Raw genomic sequence first — 18434 nt, forward strand, 5'->3', positions numbered from 1 at the left:
GTTTGAAGTGCTCCAAGTGGCTTTGAAGCACTGTAAACAGTGAGGGTGGCAGTATTCACAGCTGAAGAAGTATTTAAAGATGACCAAAGAACCTCAAAAATTACTGGGGGGTGGGGGAGGAGGGGGACGGGACGGGACAGGACACGACACGACACTGAAGAGCTTCATTTTGATAACGTGCCCATGGGGTAGAGGTGCAGAACAGGCAGACAGCAGTGATTGCACTGGACATGAGGACCTCCAGAGGGTGAGAGGCATTCAGCAATTCCTGCTTTCCAAATCTATGACTGGAGAGCCCATACTATTGCATGGGTTTATGGCCATTTTGAAGTGCTCATGATAGTGGGGTATAGGGCATATGTAAAATGTGCTCAATTTGAAGTGCTTTGGGATTTGGAGCATTTCAAATGCATGTCTGTGCATACCGTAATTATGGGTTGTCCTGAGTAGAAATAGCAAACAGTGGTGTGATTTCAATGCATATAAGTTTAGACAAAGGTAAGAAAAACTGTGTTCCTGTAAATTCTGGTGGAACTGTATCTTAATACTGATCTTGGCATCCTTTTTCCCCACTTACTGCTGGATTCCTGTTTCCTATTTCCCTTTAACAGGCTCTTTATTTGCAAATGACTCACTACTGTATTTCACCCTCTCAGACTTCTGGGCTCAAGTCCCAGAGGTCCTCACTTAATCAATCTTTAAGCATACTTTAACAGAGTGTGCTATCTAGCCTCTCTGTTCGTTGAGAACATATGCATGACTCCTTTCATGAGTGTGTTCTCCCACCACTACCACCCACTTCCATCTGATTCTCCCCTTTTGTTTAGAATGTTCTCAATAGGCAGGACAAAGAGTGAGTCAGCTGAACACTTTAAGAGGAATTTTAAAGGGATATCATTAGTCTAAAAATCATAATTGTAAATGTTGTGAACTTGAGTAAATCTGTTAAGTGAATACAGATTTTTTTTTTAATTGTTTTACTTTTTTGCATTTCTCTGCTTGAGGGGAAAAAAACTGAAGTGTTTCACATTTTTACTTAATTTTTCTCTCTTGTGTATGCTACCCTGCTACTGTGTGAAAGACCAGTAGATGTGTGGACATACAAACTAGTGGAGTAAAGGCCTGCTATGCCTGTGTGTCTGTAAGTAGCACTGGCTAAGCTGTGCCTTTCTCTTGCTGCCTCTTCCTATTCACAAGTTTCTTCTTGTTCCTGTCCACAAACTGATCTAACTAAAGAAGAGAAAAATCCACTATAAGCACTGTCACAGTCCCTGCTTCCAGACATGCCTGCCATGCCATCCGGTTTTACATCAGGAGTGTTTGGGGATTACTTTAGTGCTTGTTGCTTTTTCGTTCCTTGTCTTTTCTATTTTTGTGAAAATGGTGAAGTAAAAACTCCCAGTAGTTTGTCCTACTTACTATATATACAAAAGGCTCGGAGAGTGAGAGGTTTCTCTAGTACTTAGTACTCAAGCTTCTCTTGGGGGATCACAACACTTTTCTACTAGTCCCAGCACCTATGGAAAACACTGCTCCACAGGGTTGGGGAAAGTACCTCCAACCTTTCCTTCCTTCCTGGCTTCTGCTTTTTTGCTGCTCTTTGTTCTTGCAGATGGGAATGCTTCTGTGTTTGCTGGCACCAACACTGAATGATTGCACAGGGTTCCCATCTCCTCTTCCATGAGTCTTGGGAAAGTATGTGTTTGTGTTGCAGGTATTTTCCCATACCTTTCACTCTGGATTGCCTTCTGTCTTCTACCCAAGCCCTGCCATTGTGCTTTCTTTTATTGTCTTATCTTACTTCTGTGCCTGATGGTGGGGCAGGGGATGGGACACCTGTTAGATCCTGGACTGATGTAACATTTACAGCGCTGCAGATGGCTTTGTTCTGTTTTGTTTTGTAGCTATACAAATGTCGAAGGAACAGACATTTACACCCCTGATGGTGCTACAAAAATGGTGCCAGTGCTAGGGAAATGTTCCTGTTCAAAACACTATGTTTTGTGGCACCACAAGTAACATCTGTACAATTGCATGTAGTGCTATGGGGCGAGGGGGGCTTTAACAGTGCTCCTGTCTCTCCCTCTCCCCTCCAACAGGGGAGAGAGAGAGCTGGGGTTTCCATGAGAGCCTGCTGTGATGAGCCAACTGACATTACCTGCTGCTGCTCCAGTGACCAAACCAGTTGTAGCTGTTCTCACTGCCCAGCCTGGGCGGGCAGTGAGCCGGTAGACAGCCCACTGTTGTTCTAGGACTCCTGACATAGCTCAGACAGGCACCCCTGGGAGCAGATGGAGCAACAAAACAGTTACTTTTAAACTGCAAATGAGCATTTAGTGTCAATTTAGGTGCCATGGGGCAGTGCAGAGGGTTTGGAATTGAAAGGGTCTTCCACTTATTCTGCCTAGTTATTCTGCCTAGTTCCCAGTGCTGGGATTGGCCCAAATACCAAAAAAGCAGCTTCAGTCAAGTTGTGCTGAGAGAGTATAAGACATGTGAAGTACTACAAAATACTTTCTTTTTCAGCATAATCCCCTGGCTAGCGTGCTAAAAAGTTGCCAGAGAGGCATGCTCTCCACCTAGGGAGCAATGGGGTCTGTTCCCTTGTTCCATCTGCTTTATGCGTGGTAGTGCTTAAGATACGATGTGGAAAACTCACCTTCAGTGAATCAGTGATGTTGACTCTGCCAAATACATTAAATAACATGCCGGAAGAAGAAAAAAAAATCATTTTGTGAATTTCCTTATTAAATTATTGCTATTTAATTCATTAAACAAAATTAAATTTCAGATGGAAATAGGTTTAAATTGACATCCTTTTCTTAAAAAAAAAAAAAAAAAAAGTTCTCTTCAGAATTGAATAGATTGTGAAGTGTAACTTTTTTGTCTTATAAAAACTTCTATTTAAAAATGTCAGGTCACATTTAAGTTGCATCTTGTAATGTGTTTGAACCAAGTATTATCTTTTTTGTTTCACATTTTAGAGTAAATTTTTGGCTCTAAACTTAAATCATGATCTGTTAATACAGAGTCAATGAAGCAAACTTAGAATCAAACCATAATTTAAGGAAAAAAAAAAAGAAAAGTTCCACCATTAAAATTCAACATTAGTAGAAATGTCTCCCTAAATAATAATTATAATACAGAGATTAAAAAAAATAAAATTAAAGGAGACCTGAACTATCCAAGAATCTCTAGTGATCATTTTCTGATGAAATTATTAATACAAAAATGTAGATTTCTTCACATAATTTAAGGATTTTTTAAACATTTTTATATGAAATGTGTTATAGGAGTTGATAAAATACTAAAATTACTTTTTAGAGTTTTAAAAACCCTAAAATATGATTTCCTTTATTTTAGATTTCCTTTGTGTTGATTGAACTCCAATAAAAATACTTTAAAACAAAAAAAAGAAAGAAAGAAAAGAAAAGGCCAGAGTATCACTTACGTGCAAGCTAAATTATCCAAATTTTCCTGCATTTTTTTGTAACTAAACTTGTGTGTGTGTTAGATTATAACAGTACGCACGGGAATTAATTTCTATGCATTTTTCTTCTTTTTTCTTTTTCTTTTAATAATGAAAAAATCCTTTTTTTTTTTCTCTCCAGGCTTGCTTAAGCCAGACTTCTCATCGATAGAATGAAAAAGTTTAAGAGGAGACTTTCCCTAACGCTGCGTGGAAGCCAGACCATTGATGAATCTCTGTCTGAGCTGGCTGAACAAATGACAATTGAAGAGAACAGTAGCAAAGATAATGGTAAATATATTTGCCTTCCTTTTTTTAAACTGAGGGGAAACTCCTAGGTGAGCACTTCTTTCTCTAAAAACATTCCATTGTTTATAATATTTTAGCAATTTCCTGGGATTTCCTTTCTCATTTGAGTAATACAAAATTGTTTTCTTGAAATAGCACCTTGTATAATTCAGTTGAATATTAAATTTGGACAGCAAACGTTATCAAATATATAAATATATTTTAATGTGCTGGTTGAAACTGCTGTAAGGTGGATACATACGTGGTTGGATCTTGAGAGTCAAAGAGTAGTTATCAATGGCTCAATGTCTAAATGGGAGGAAGTATCATGAGGGCTTCCCATGGGTCTGTCCTTGGTGTGATAACTGTTCAGTACCTTTATAAAGAACTCAGAAACTTGGACTGAGCGCACATGTGGCATACTTGCAGATGACACCAAGGTGGGTGCAGTTGTAGACACTTGGGAGGATAGGATTAGTGTTTGTGATGGTTTGGAATATTTTTGGACCTTTTTCCAGGGTATCAAATAAAATTCAGTAAGGATAAGTGCAAAGTCCTGTGCTTGGAAAGGAACAATGAGATACACAAGTGTAAATTGGGGAATGACTGACTAGGCTGCAGTACTGCCGAAAAAGAACTGGTATGTGCAGTGGATCACAAGCTGAGTATGAATCAACAGTGTGCCATTGTTGCAAAAAAACAAATAACATGCTAAATTGTGTTGTCATCTACAAGCCAAGAGACACTATTATTCTACTCTGTTCAGCACTGAGAAGGCCCCATTTGGAGTACTGTGTCCAGTTTTGGGTACCACACTTCAAGAAAGGTGCGGACAATTTGGGAAGAGCCCAAAGAAGAGCAGAAAGAGTTATTAGAAGGCTGGTCTGTTCTGATCGGTCTGAAATATGATCGATAAGGAAAGGCAGGAGAATACGTGACTGGGAGAGGATTTGCTGTCTTCAAATACGTGAAGGGTAGTTATAAAGAAAGTGTTGATAAACTCTTCTCTGGTTGTAGCAGATAGGATGAGAAGCAACAATCTTGAATTATAGTAAGGGAAACTTAGACTGGATATTAGGATGAACTTTTCTAGCTACTGGGGTAGCTGAGCACTGAAATAGATTACCCAGAGAGGTTGTGGAGTCTCCATCATGGAAAATTTTCCCCAGTTAGGCACTTGCCTAGGATGGTTTAGATATGGATGATCCTGTTTTAAGCAGGGGTTAAGCTAGATAATCTCCTGAGGTCTCTGCCAGCCCTTTTTTTCTTTTATTCGACAAATGTCTTAAATAACAAGTATTGGTGATACCTTTTTTTTTAATCTCACCCTTTAAAATATCATTGGTTTGAACTGCTTTAAATCTCTTCAGTTTTCAAGAATTTGTTATTTGGTGATATACAGATAACAGGAATTCTAGTAGTACAATTAAAATTGCTGCTTCTCTTATGTAGTTTTCAGAGAGAAGTAATCAAGGTCTCCTATAATCTGTTCATCTCTGAATGATGCATTCTGGAGCTTCTCAGGCATCTGGAGTCAGCCACATTGGGCTGCAATAACTGAGCAGATATATGCGCACACATATGGAGAAATATGGAGAGATATATGGAGAAATCTTTGGTCTCATGCATTTTGGCTGTTGCAACAACTTAAGAGATTCTTCCCTCTGCTGTTTTTATGGTTTGTCCTTCCCCTCCCCACTGCATATTTCTAGTTCTTACCTCCACTACTGACAGTTATAGTTTTCTGAAGTAGCAACAGAACTGTTACAGGTCTGATTCTTGTCAGTTTTACAGCTGCTTGCGTGCCTGAGTAATGGCAATTAAAACTCACAAATCTGGACAGTAGTAGAAATGTTGGAATGTGCTCTACAGACGTTTAAGCTCTACCCATGTGATATTGCTTATCAAACTTGTGAAAGGTGATCTCGGTTTCAGAAAAATTATAACATTTGATCATCAGGTCCAGCCCCCTGCACCAAGCAGGAAAGACAGCTGGGGTCAGGTGACCCCAGCAAGGTGACTGTCTAGTCTCCTCCTGAAGATTTCCAGGGTAGGTGATTGCACCACCTCTGGAAGGAGCTTATTCTACAATCTGGACACCCTGACTGTGAAGACGTTTTTCCTAATGTTGAGCCTGAATCTATTTTCCAGGAGTTTGTGGCCATTACTCCTGGATTTCCCCTTGGGTGCCCTGGTGAACAGTTGCTAACCAAGCCCTTGATGTACTCCCCTAGCGTAGCGGTAAGCTGCTACCAGGTCGCCTCTTAGCCGCCTTTTCCTCAGGGTGAAGAGTCCCAGATCCCTCAGCCTTTCCTCATATGGCTTGCCGTGTAAGACTGATTACATGGGACTCTTTCAAGTTTGTCAATGAATGTGATCCAGCTGAATAGTAAGAGGGAAAACAAAATGATGGGTGGTTTCTGAACCAGAATTAGACTGCTGCAGTTGGAGAACTGCTGGGCTAGCTGTCTCCAAAGGTAAATTTAATGATTGGGCATATATAGTAATTCTCAGGTCCTTTGACCTAATTACTATAATTACAGACTTAGAAGGAAGTATTTTTAGTTTGAATTTTAGGAATTAAGTTTGCTAATGTGATACTGCTTAAGTCTTCATTTGGTAGTTTGACTTTCTAGACTTCTCTTAAATGGAATGCTAATAACTTTCTAACATTACATGCCTAATGTTTTTGACAAGACTACTCTTACAGCTAATTGTTGTATCCAAGATAACTGTAGTTTTATAATTTTGTCAGAGTTGGGGAAAGGTCTGTGACAGTGCTAGATTCATGTTAGCTACTAAATAAATTCAGGAAGATGAAGGTACACTATGTGCAACCAAAGATTAAATAGAAGCAGTAAATACTATTTTTTTCCTCTGAAACTTGATGTCAGATATATTGGGAGAGAAAGGGGAGCAGGAAAAAACACCTGCACTGAATGGGACAAAAATCAAATGAAGAAACCTGTAGTACACATTTCTCCATTATTCAGGGTTTATATCCTTTTCTTCCTGTCAACACAGATGTAGAAGTTGAAGGTCCCCTCTTAGTTTAGAAGTCTGTGATGAAATAGTGGTTAGAAGTAATTTTACCATCTGTGATTTCTTTTGAAGCCTGCCTATAGTTCACAGACAGACTTTACTATGGCTGTTCTTGCCTTTGTCCTATTGAGGCCTGATTACTGTAATGTGTTTCTAATAAGTTTCCCTTGAAAATGACCCAGAAGCTGTAAATATGTAACACAGCTACTCACTTACACTTTAGAAGCAAAGCTAAGGAGCTGGTTATACCAGTCTCCTGACATTTCTCCTGTATGGCAAAGGATGCATTTCAAGGTCTTGGTATATCAGTGACTTCTTAAGATCGGTGTAATTCATTGCCTCATGCCCTTGTTCCTGTCTGGTATGTATGTATATTTCTCCTGGGAGAATGCTTGCCTGCTGCTTGACGATTCCTGGGAACCAGAAGCTGAGCGGTCTTTGGAAAAAATGGGAGTCTTTCCTAGCCAGAGTCACTCTGGTTGTCATGGGGGCTTTGGGGATCCCTCCCATAGTCTGGAAGGGGAGAGGAGGAGCAGCTGCTGACTGCCCCCTGCCTGTTCCTCACTGCAGGGTCCATGGTGAGAGAGGTGTCCAGTTCTGCTCAGTCTGTTTGGCCCCTGGAAGCTGAGAAGCGAGGAGTGCTACAAGCCCTCTGGCCATTCCTCACGTTAGAGTCCCCTGTGAGAGGAGCTGATGGGGAGCAGCAGTTTGTTGCTCCTCCCCTCCCAGTCAATGAGGTCTCCTTTCCCAGGTTATGGTGCCCAGGAGCTGAGTGGAGTGAGCAACACTAAAAGCCTCTTGTCTGGTCCTCACATCAGAGTCCCAGGTGGGAGGGCCAGGCAGGCAGCTTTGTCCTGTTGCTTCATTCCCCCTAAGAACAGAGGAGGACTAGAATAGCTGCTGCTCCCCATGCTGTCCCCAGATCAGCACAAAAGGCACAAGGAGTAAGAGAAGAGGGGGCATTTGCAGGCTGAATGCCTCCACTGCTCCCTCTTATGGAATCATTTCTAGAGGAGGAAATTTTCCACCACTAGAAATGAATGCTTATACATGGCCAGAGGGGCCCATCCTAGAATACCTAGTAGCCCAATGCTTAGAGTACTCCTTAAATCAGACCAGGAACTTGAACCTGGGTCCCCTATATCTTACTCCCTGAATTTTTACAATTTATTTACAGAAAATTTAATTCTGTACCAGAGATCTTTTTGACAAAATTATTTTCTCAGAAAGAGTCCAACCTGAGCCATGTGATAGTAATAATCTGTAGATTTTTTGATAATGTTTTTTGCCTTTGCAGTACTACCATGTATACATCATACATCTTATGGCCCAAATGGGTAACAGGCATTTTGGAAACAATCTGCTTCCCTTGTAGTCTCATTTAAGTCAATAGGAAAAAAAGTAAAATCTCATATTTTATAGGAAAAAAATCTGACTCTTTGCAAACATCATTTTAAAATCTGGACAGTGAAATCTGAAATCCGTCTATGTTTCTAGTCATACAGATAAGCCATCTGTAGGAGATGCATTTTTTTGTAAACTGGATAAGTTTGTAATACTAAAAATCCATACAATGTACTTTAAAGTGCATTTAAATTTATAATGGGAACATTAATATATTTTCTTCTTCCTCTGATCCACCAACTGTGTTGATGTGTGAGAGGCAATCAGTTTTCTAAGGCCTGGCGTAGAAATGCCAAATGCTTCCACAGTGTCTCTGGCAGGCTGATCAGGGGAGTCCAGTGAGCACCAATCCAAGAGAATAAATCAATTTGGTCAGTTGCTAAAGCAGAGGTACAAGGGGCAGAAACAGAGGTGTACAGAGAATTAATCTAGAAGCTACCAAACATGGGAGTGAGCTCATGGTTTGCTGTCTTTTTAATAATAAGTGAAAGACCAAAGAGTTTTGGTCACACTCTGCAGGTTAGGGGAGGACATAGTGTGCAAGGAATAAGGTAGGAAGAGCAGATGCTTGCACTTGGTTATGTGTTCTCTATGACCTTTCAATCTGAAAAACACAACCAGGTAGAAAATAATTTATGAATGCTGTTGATAGCTGAGGTTTACCTTGGCATACCTTCTGCATAGTGCCCAGTTTGGTGCAATAGGAAGGATGTTGTGGTTTCAGCAGTTCCAGCTGGTGGGGAAGTCCCTATTAATTTTAGAGCAGTGGTTCTTAACCTTGCTAAACTGATAAGGGCAGGCTCTCCATGCCTGGCCACTCACCCACCTCCATTGTTTGGCCCTTTTGTAAGGAGGTAAGTACTGTAATAAATTAACTAGTTTTTTCAAATGAGGTGATGCTCAATTCACAAAAAGTTATGGAGGGATACCCGAGTCTAGAAAGGTTGATAATCACTGCTTTATGCTCTGGTGAGCTTTCATGGAGAGGAGCTAAATGGCTTCTTTAAGCAGCCTTGGGAAGAGGGGCAGTCAGTCAGTCAGCCTACCTTAGGATGCTGGAGGAGCTGGCCAAATACTATCATCTTTTGTGTGACCTGCCACAAATACTAATTAAAGCTTGATAGAAACCAGCTACAAAAATGTTCTACATCTTTCAAGCAGCATCTTTGCAGCTGTTTTGCCACTTTAATTATGTGATAATTGCTTAGCCCATGTAGCATGTCTAAATTTATTGTGTATTTAGCCAGTTAATTGTACAATAAAGGTAACCAGTGTCAGGAGCCTTTAGATGAATTCTTCTGTTGCAAAGAACTAAGAAAAACTGTAAGAGGTCAGGGTGTTTTTGGATTCTTGTGGATTTCTATTTGAAAACCCTGGGTGTATCTATCTTATGGCATAACATTGCATGACACTCTGTGGCAATCTTAAAAGGTTGTTATGGTACCCCAGAGTAGTGGAAACCTAGTTGTGAATCACTGTTTTAGGGCTGTGTATTTCATTTCTAAACAAAGTATTTTTTATGGAGAATTCAAGATAATAAGAAGTGTTGGAGAGTATTAGACTTAGCCTGTGTACATCAGTGCGATCAGCTGCCGGGGGATGATCCCACCAACCCCCCTCCTGGTCGCTGACTCAAAAGGCACCAGTCCCTCATGGCTGCTCTAATCCTCCTGTTCTGGGGAGTTTGGAGCATCAGGAGGGAGCTCCCTGCCCGCTTCTCTAGAGTTCTAGAATTTGGTGTTCTGTCAGTAACAAGACCAATGACAATAAAGGAATGAGAGAACCTCAGGGAGATGATCCAAGCCAAACCACAGTGGTAGCTGTTATCTGTCTGCTTGTGATCTTAAAGCTGCCATTCTGGTTTAACCTGGATCATCTCCTTGAGGTGTTCTTATTACTCTGTTTTCATTAGTCTAAATTGTTACATAATACTTAATTATTACATACATGTGAATTCAAGTTGAATTCAAAATGACACTGGGGACTTGGTCTGAGAAGAAGGTAGGGCGGGGATGGGCAATTATTTCAGCTGGAGGGCTGCTTAATGGGTTTTGGTGAGCTGATCAGGGCTGCAAGGGTAGCTCTGCCCAGAGCTCTGCAGAGGGTGTGGAGGGGTGGTAGGGTATGGAGGGGTGAGTATGGAGTTTATGGGGGGCTGTGGGAGTGTGGGAGAGAGTGTGGATGTGTGGGGATTGTGGGAGGGTATGGGTGGCTGGGTGGGTATGGAGTTTGTGGGGGGTTGTGGGTGTGTATGTGGGGTTTGGGGAGGGGTGTGGCTAGGGGTGTGTGGGTACATGTGTATGATGGGGGGTGTGTGTGGGGCCACCCTTACAAACATGCCCCCCATTGCACACAGCCCCTGCCACCAGTGGCAGCAGCAGGCGGCAGGCCCTTGGGGCACTTGCAGCCCATGGCAGATAGAACCCCCCTGGTAGTGCATGGTCCTGGCGAGCCCCAGGACTGCACACGGCTGAGCTGCTGGCTCCATAGCATGACGCTCACATGCAGTTCCTGGGTTCTCTGCCTGTGCCCCACTCCACTGTGGGGGTGCTCTGCACTATGAAGCTAACAGTGCAGATCATGGGGCTCAGCCACAGTGGCAGAGAGAGGTTTGGAGCCAACCTGGCTCCATAGCATGGAGCTCGCAGCCATTCCCCATGACCCGCATGTGGCAGTGTGCAGGGCTGGGCCTCTGACTCTATCATGTGGGGCTCCCCCAAGAGGCCCATGGCTCTGGGGGAGGACCCAGGAACTGCATATGAGCCCTGGTGAGCCCAGTGCAATGGAGCCAGGTAGACACCGTGCCCCTGCCGGCCCGGGCTCCATGCTCCTGACTCCTCACCCTGGGACCCTGCTGGCTCCAACCCCCGGGCACTGGTGCGGGCCCTGTGCTCCCTCCTGAAACTGCTTCCCCTACTTGCCTGCCTCTGCTGCCCCACCCACTGCCACCGCTTCCTACCTGCTGCTGGCACCCGTACCTGCCTGCCCATTGCTGCCACTTCTCCCACGCCTGCCACTACTGTCCTTCCCCCAGCCACCACTGCTACTTCCCTACCTGTGAGGCCAGGGTTACGATCATCCTGCCGGTGAGGGTTGAGCACAGTGTGTGCTGCCCCTGCAGGGGTGAATGAGGCTCAACTACCATGCAAGCACAGCAGGGGCAGCCCAGGGCCAGGCTGGATACAGTGAATTGATAGGCCCCTGCCTGCAGGCCAGATGAGATTGCCTGGTGGGCTGTATTCTGTGTGTCCCTGAGATAGGGGGATTGCAGTGTTGCTTCCTCTGCTCAGCTCCCAGTGAAAGGAGCAATGGGGCAAAGCCTCCTAGCTGCCTCTCAAACTGGGGCTTTGGTGTGTGAAGAGCCAGCAGGAGCAGCTGGTGGTTGCTCCTTCACTCTTCCCTCAGTCTATGGGAGGGGAGAGAGCTGCTGCCTCCCCACACCTTCTCCAGACTAGGGTCACCCTAGTCTCTGCAAGGCACAGGGGCCTTTCCTTATGGCTCTGCTACTTCTGGTCCTTGGCAGGAGTTAAAGCTATGGAAAAGTGTACAAATGTTCATCCTCCCTGGAGAATCTCTCCTGGGAATGACTGATGCCTGGTTGGAGTAGAGTTATTTTTTCTCCCAGAAACTGCCATTTTTGTTTTGTGAGAAGAAGCAGAATATATGTTCACTTGTGGTTTCTATTGGGAGCCCAGCAATTCTCTGTAGAAGCAGAGCATTTGCATGTGGTCTTGGTGTGAATCTACTTTTTTTCAGTTCTTTTTTATTAAATTTTACTGGTAATGTGAGCCCTAAAAAAAAGGTCCTTTACATATTCTAGAAAGTTCTCTTTCTGTATTGTTTTATTTAAGGTGGTTCATTATGTTTTTTTGTTTTAAATACTATTTGAATAATAATAAAAAAAGAGTTCTCTGAAGACATCTTGTATGTCTGTCTGTGGACCCAGGGGCTTTATACCGTTGGTCAGGGAAGCCAACTAATTGTGGTTGAAGCAAGAGAACTAAAATGTAGGTCAATTAACTAGGCAAGATTATAATGGTGACTCAGTGATAATTAACCTTTTTAAACTCAAAGCCCCCTACATAACAATTTTGAAGTTAGGTGAACCCCATTTCAAAAACAGAGCAAATTCTTCTGTTGCAAAGAACTCAGACTGCAACAGGTCAGAGTATTTCTGGCACTATGGGTTCCCATTTGAAATCTCTGGGCTTATCCTGTGAATCGTGTAGGCATTTGGACACCTGTCGGTGCTGAGATTGTGTAGCACCCCACTGTGCCCTTAAAAAGACTCATAGCACCCCAGTGTACTGTGCTACCCTGGTTGAGAACCACTGCTCTAAATAAAAGGTGAATAAACACCTAATCCTTTATGAGCTCTTAAAGCTTTTAGCTTGATTACACCACTTTGTGTGCAAGGCACCAATTATAAGAGGCTGCTGACACTGATTGGGCAGTGAGTTAATAGAGTCTTCTCCCCCTGCCCTCCTCTTTCTGCCCCTCCCTCCCCCTCAAACTGCTTCAGTGTAGCAAAGGAAACCATTGTTGTTTCAGATTTTTCAGGATTTGTTTTTTCACAGATGACCCCCGAAATTTAGATAGATATTTCTTTACCAAATAGCCCATTAAAACGTTATTTCACAGATTCCACTAACAAAATGTAACCCTACTCTTCCTTCAAAGTGACTCTTTAATAAGCATTTACTTTTTTCCACAGAAACATTGACATTTGTTCTGCAGTTGCCAGTATCTTACAGAGCCTCAACTAAAGTCTGTTAAGTCAGTGGATGTCTTTCTGTTGACTTCTCTGGCATTTGGATGAGATTCCATGTTTTGTCTATCGCTTTTGTTGAGGCAGATTTCTGTATCTTCTTTTTTGTCCTTTTCTCTTTCTCTTTTCTCATTTTTTTCCTAATTTATTGGGAACTGTATTAGACTAATATGACTGCAAGAGCAGTTACATTAACTATTACAGCTGTCAAGCAACATAAGCATGATATCTACAGTGTAAAATAAAATGCAAGAGAAAACATGAAGTGCACAGCCTCACTAATCTGCTGTGGTCTCCTGCTGCCATTGCTGAGTCTTCCAGAGCGTGCTAGAACTAAGTAGTGACTTTTCCCTTCTCTTATGTCCCACGACATCATTAACCCTAAGCATTGTTTTGGTAGTCAATATAAAATTTGACTCTTCTGCTCTATTACAGTATAATAACAGCAGCCTCACCGGTTTACTAAACACGTGTGCACTCCTAGTTTCAACCGTAAGAGTAGCAACTGTCCTGATTAAAACATAATGCTTGTGTATGGCCAGTGTCTTTTGAAGCATCTGGTGTAAGTCATAGTCTGAGACAAGCTTCTAGATTAGATGGGCTAATGGTGTTCTGTAGCATGGCAGATTTGTTAAGGAAAATTAAAAAACCTAATAAATGTATGTATTTGTAAGTGAGAATTTGCCACCTCCCTATTATAGGGTTTGTTTTGTTATAGTCATAATTGCTGTTATGTATGAACAGCTGAATACAGTGACAATAGTATACCAAAAAGTTTTCATTTGAAAGATATAGGCAGGCACAATGCATTGTTTCCTAAAGTGTGAGTGTGTAATCTGTCAGTAGGATTGCTTGACTGGGGTAGTTTAGTTGAGGACAGTCCATCCTTGAGCAGGTGGTTGGTTTAGGTGACCGCTTGAGGATCCCTTCCAACCCTACTGTTCTGTGATTCTAAGTTTGGTGCTCTCTGTTGAGAAATTTCTTAAATATAGACATGGAGGTAATGTTGAGATTACAGTATAGTCTTTGACTGGATAACTTTTTAAAGGTAATATCATCATGTACAATATTTTGCAGTTAATATAAAATTGTAAGGCAGTGATGGGTTAATAGACATCTAGCTACTTTGAAAGATAGAGATGCAGGTTCTGATATGGATGAGGTATGTTTTAGTGGTCATGCAAACATACTATATATAATGACACTTTCTAAAAAAATGACAAGGGTCTTCATTTGCTGTAAATAGTCAGTACAGTGTAAATGTACAAAGTTAATTTAGTGTTCTATCAGTAACAATTAAGAGTATTGAAAATAAAGGAATTGGAGAACCTCAGGGAGATGATCCAAGCTAAATCAGAGTGGTATGTGTTATCTGTCTGCCTGTCTGTCTGTGATCTTAAAGCTGACATTCTTGTTTAACCTGGATCATCTCCTTGGTGTTCTCATTCCTGTATTTTCATTAGTCTTAATTGAAGACTATGTAACAATACATTTCATTGTTACATATATATGAATTGAAGTTGAATTCAAGATGACTTAGCTCTACACATCTGATGTACACTGGTTTCCACACTTGAAACTCCCACTAGGGAAGAATACTTAGGCTCATGGTATGGATGTGGCAATTAAATCTGTCTCATCTATATATCAGCATTAAAACAAAACGGTGGTTCTCAGCCTTCTTAGATTCAGGACACTCCTTGTTAGATGCAAGACATTTTCTGCGGAGTGCCAGTTTTTAGCTTTCGCTTGTTTTTGGACTACAGTAAAATAATAGATCAATTATTCTGTTGCAAATAATTTGGAAAGACCACAACAGGTCAGAATGCTATAGATTCCTATTTGAGATCTCTGGGTTTGTCTTGTGAATCATGTGTAGGTGTTTGCACACCTAAGTGCTAATATTGTGTGGTAGCCCATAACTCCCTTGAAAGGATGTCACAGCATCCCTGGCTGCCGCAGCACCAAGAGTTTGGTTTCAGTAGATTCCTTTATCTCTATATATTGTTTGTTTGTTTATTTTTAATTTTTAAGAGGTAGTTGTCATTCTTCATTGAAATAATGTTTAGTGTGCAGTAGAAAACTGTCACACTAGCAATTGGAAGATTATAGTGATTCAATCAAATTCAACTCTTTTATTCTTTGATAGTGTTAATTTAAACTTTTAAAAATGACCTGAAACATTAATGATAAAAAAATTAACAACTGATAGGCTTTTACATCAGTCTGAGAATATATTGCATCAAGAATGAGTGCAGTGACATCCTTATTTTTAGGATAGCAAAATAAAAAGGAGTTAAATAAAACACATATTGTTGTGTAAAAAATAATCCACGGATGCAAAGAAGTATAGCTGAGTAGTAAAGCAAGAACCAATTTGCAGTTTTATGTAATGAAGGAAACATAAATTATTAAAAAAAAAAGCAAATATGATGAGCAAGAAGACAGATTTATTCCTCAGTCTTTATTCCTATTCTCTCATACACACCAAGTTCCCACCAACAATGATTGCAATTGTATTACCTCTCTGACATCTTGTAATTTAATCAGTCAGAAAGGTTAATATCCTGCAAAATGAAATTCTTGAAATGAACACAGATATCACAACCTGAAAACAATAAACTATTTATTGGACTTTCTCTGGGATCCTAAGGCAGATGGAGTTGGATTTTTATCTTTAGAAATCAATTACTTTACATTACATATTTTATTAACACCAAGTAAATTAAGTAGATGTTGAACAGTTTTATGAGCTATATTCCAGCAATAACTTGCTTGAGGGTCACTTTGGAATCTCTTCAAATTTTTAAGTATGGTGGTAATTTGGGACGTTGCAAGAGAGTTCAACAATACACAGCAAAAATTGTATTCTGCATCCTCACAGCCTATTGCAGCATAAGCCAAGTATAATAAAATTATTTCTGCAAGCCTGAAAAGAATCAGTATTTATGATGAAGAGAGAGAATTGCAAATTTTAAGGTAGTCTCCCTTTATGCAGAAATAAATAAATGCATATTAGAATTTTTAATGTTTAATCGAATACTTTTAATATTAAAGCATCATCAGAGATGTGCTAATAAATATCATTAGATAATTCTTCTAGCCTTCATTCAACTAGCTGCTAGCATTTAGGCTAATGAATTGCTTCATAATGTAAATTACTGAAGTTGAATTTTATAATGGTTTAAAAAAAATTAGGGTAGTACTTGGGAAAATGCAGAAAAGTAAAAACTATGTAAGGTAATTGGTGTTTAATTGGATCTTAATTTTTTAAACAGTATGCACTTAACATTTTCTATGTATTTACTTTTTTCATTTATTTTCATCATGCTGTCCTTGTCCAGTAATATGTTCTGTGCCTATTCTTATCTTTACCATATAAGAACTTAGAAAAAGGACTTTTTTTTTTTTAGTTTGTAAAATATGCAGCTATAAAATACTGTATGAATCTATCAGTTGCCCTGAGAACAAGAAATTCTGAAGTAACCTTATCCATTCATTAAACCATTTCATATCGGTAATGACTCTTAAAAACTTCACCTTTATTCTTAGCTATTTAGTATTTTCATCAACTCTTTTTCTGTACTACAAAGTCTGTGGAGAAAGATGTATCCTAGCTGTTCATGATTAGACAGATATCATATGAAAGGAAGTTGTTTTCACCTGTACACAGAATAGTCCCTTTGTAGCTAATTATACATTTCATCTTTAAAGAGAGCAAGTGCTCGCTACAAACCTCAGACCAAGATCCTGAAATTGAAAATTGCATGGGGATAGTAGCTTAATCTGGCATAGGGTGATCACTGATGCATCCCCAGAATACAGGACATCACCTGAGTGAGGGACGGTCCTCTTGGCCAATCAGCAGTGAGGGGTGGAGCCGCTATCTTCTCAGCCAGTCAGCAGCAAGGTATGGGGCCACTGAACCCCTTGACCAATCAGCAGCAAGGGGCAGGGCACCGCAAAAAGGCCTACCTCCCCACCCTAGCTGGGAACCCTGATCTCCTTGGTTGTATGCTGCCCTAGGTCTAGGCATAGCCAATAGAGTCATGAGGATAAGTGATTGACATGTATCTGAGACATGTATTTAGGCAACCAGTTAAAACTAATGATTTGTGATTCACATTTTCAGTAACTAAGTCGCAGTCTGTATCAGTACAGTGTGTACTTACAATTTAAAGTTAAAATGGAAAGTAGAAGCCTAATGACCCAAGCAACTTCTGTGCACTTTCATAATATTCGAGTGTTCTGAGGGGTTGTTTTTTTTTCTTGCTTCCTTTCTTTTTTTTCCTTAAAGGAATGGGAGACTTAGCTGGATTTTCAGGATTGCTAACTAGGTGTGTGGGAGTTGGGGGCTGAAGCCAAACCCTAAAGGAGTATTTGGTACTTCCAGAATTTTGTTGCATCTTAGTTTTAAGGGTGAGAAAGCAGTTGTATTTTTCAGTCCTAACTTGAAAGGCGCCTCCTCCATCTTGAGCCCAGTGCAGTCCGAGAGCCATATGTAATCCATTCCTTCCCCCTCTGCATGTGCCAAATCCCTGAAATGAGGCAAGGGAGTTATTTTAGTATTGAATATGCACCCCAAACCTCCCTTTGGCTCCATCTTTGGCTTATTGGTAGTTTAGTTATACTTTGTGTTAACTAACCTTTTGTTTTTAAATTAGTTTAAGAAACAGTTGAAATAAGAGAAAACGATGCATTTAATATTGGATCTATTAAAAGTGCCCATTCAAGTTCTGTGCATGTGTAAGAATAATAAACTTAGAACAAAAAGTATTCTCAATATTAAGGCTTTCAAAAATTTCCCCTCTAATGGCTTACACCCACCATAAATAAAGACAACCAGCCATCACTAATCATTCAACTCATTCCATCCAGCAAACCATTATCAGAATTAGTATCTGTTCTAATATTATAAAAGCCTTAGTCTGTCTTTCTGTCCATAACACTTTATTCTCACTCTCATTGGTTGTCTGAAGCAACCAATCAGAGTGCTCAGAGAGCGTTCCAGACAAGTGGCGGTGACGTGGCAGAGCACTGTCATGACAGCAGTAATGGAGCAGATGAAGCGGGGAGGGCGAAGGCCAGCATTGCTGGCCTCACTTTCTCCCCACCCCCCCAGCCCTGCTCCCTGGAGGTGACAGTGGCATGGGGTGCTGGCTGAGGGGGGATGGCAGGGCAAGCTAACTCCTGGGAGGTGGCAGCATGAGGAGCTGGCAGTGCAGTGCTGGTCTCGCAGCCTTCCTCCCGTGCTCTGGCCTTTCTGCCACCGGGCCCCGACAAAAGCCAGCAGAGGGGGGAAGGAGGGAGGGGGGGCACAGTGACAGTGAGGCATATGCTTTCAGAAGCAATAGGCTACTTTGTAGTATCTGATAAAGTAAGCTATAACTTTTGTGTTTCTGAATGAGTTGGTCTGTAAGGTGCCACTCTGCATTGTATAAAGTGCAAACGTTTAGTCCCAAG

The 18434-nt window shown here is 41.1% G+C and overlaps 1 protein-coding gene across 2 annotated transcripts in view; it reads left to right on the forward strand.

Annotated features, from left to right (window-relative positions):
* CDK17 (cyclin dependent kinase 17) overlaps positions 1 to 18434 on the forward strand; it is a 161704-nt gene that overhangs the window by 78246 nt on the left and 65024 nt on the right. For both annotated transcript variants that reach the window (XM_006275444.4, XM_059726342.1), the window contains exon 2: positions 3612 to 3760. In XM_006275444.4, coding sequence (XP_006275506.1) covers positions 3643 to 3760 — 118 coding nt within the window. In that variant the 5' untranslated portion in view covers positions 3612 to 3642. The remainder of the gene's footprint in view (positions 1 to 3611; positions 3761 to 18434) is intronic.

The sequence above is a fragment of the Alligator mississippiensis genome, chromosome 4, assembly GCF_030867095.1.
Source record: "Alligator mississippiensis isolate rAllMis1 chromosome 4, rAllMis1, whole genome shotgun sequence".
In the NCBI taxonomy this organism is placed as follows: Eukaryota; Metazoa; Chordata; order Crocodylia; family Alligatoridae; genus Alligator; species Alligator mississippiensis.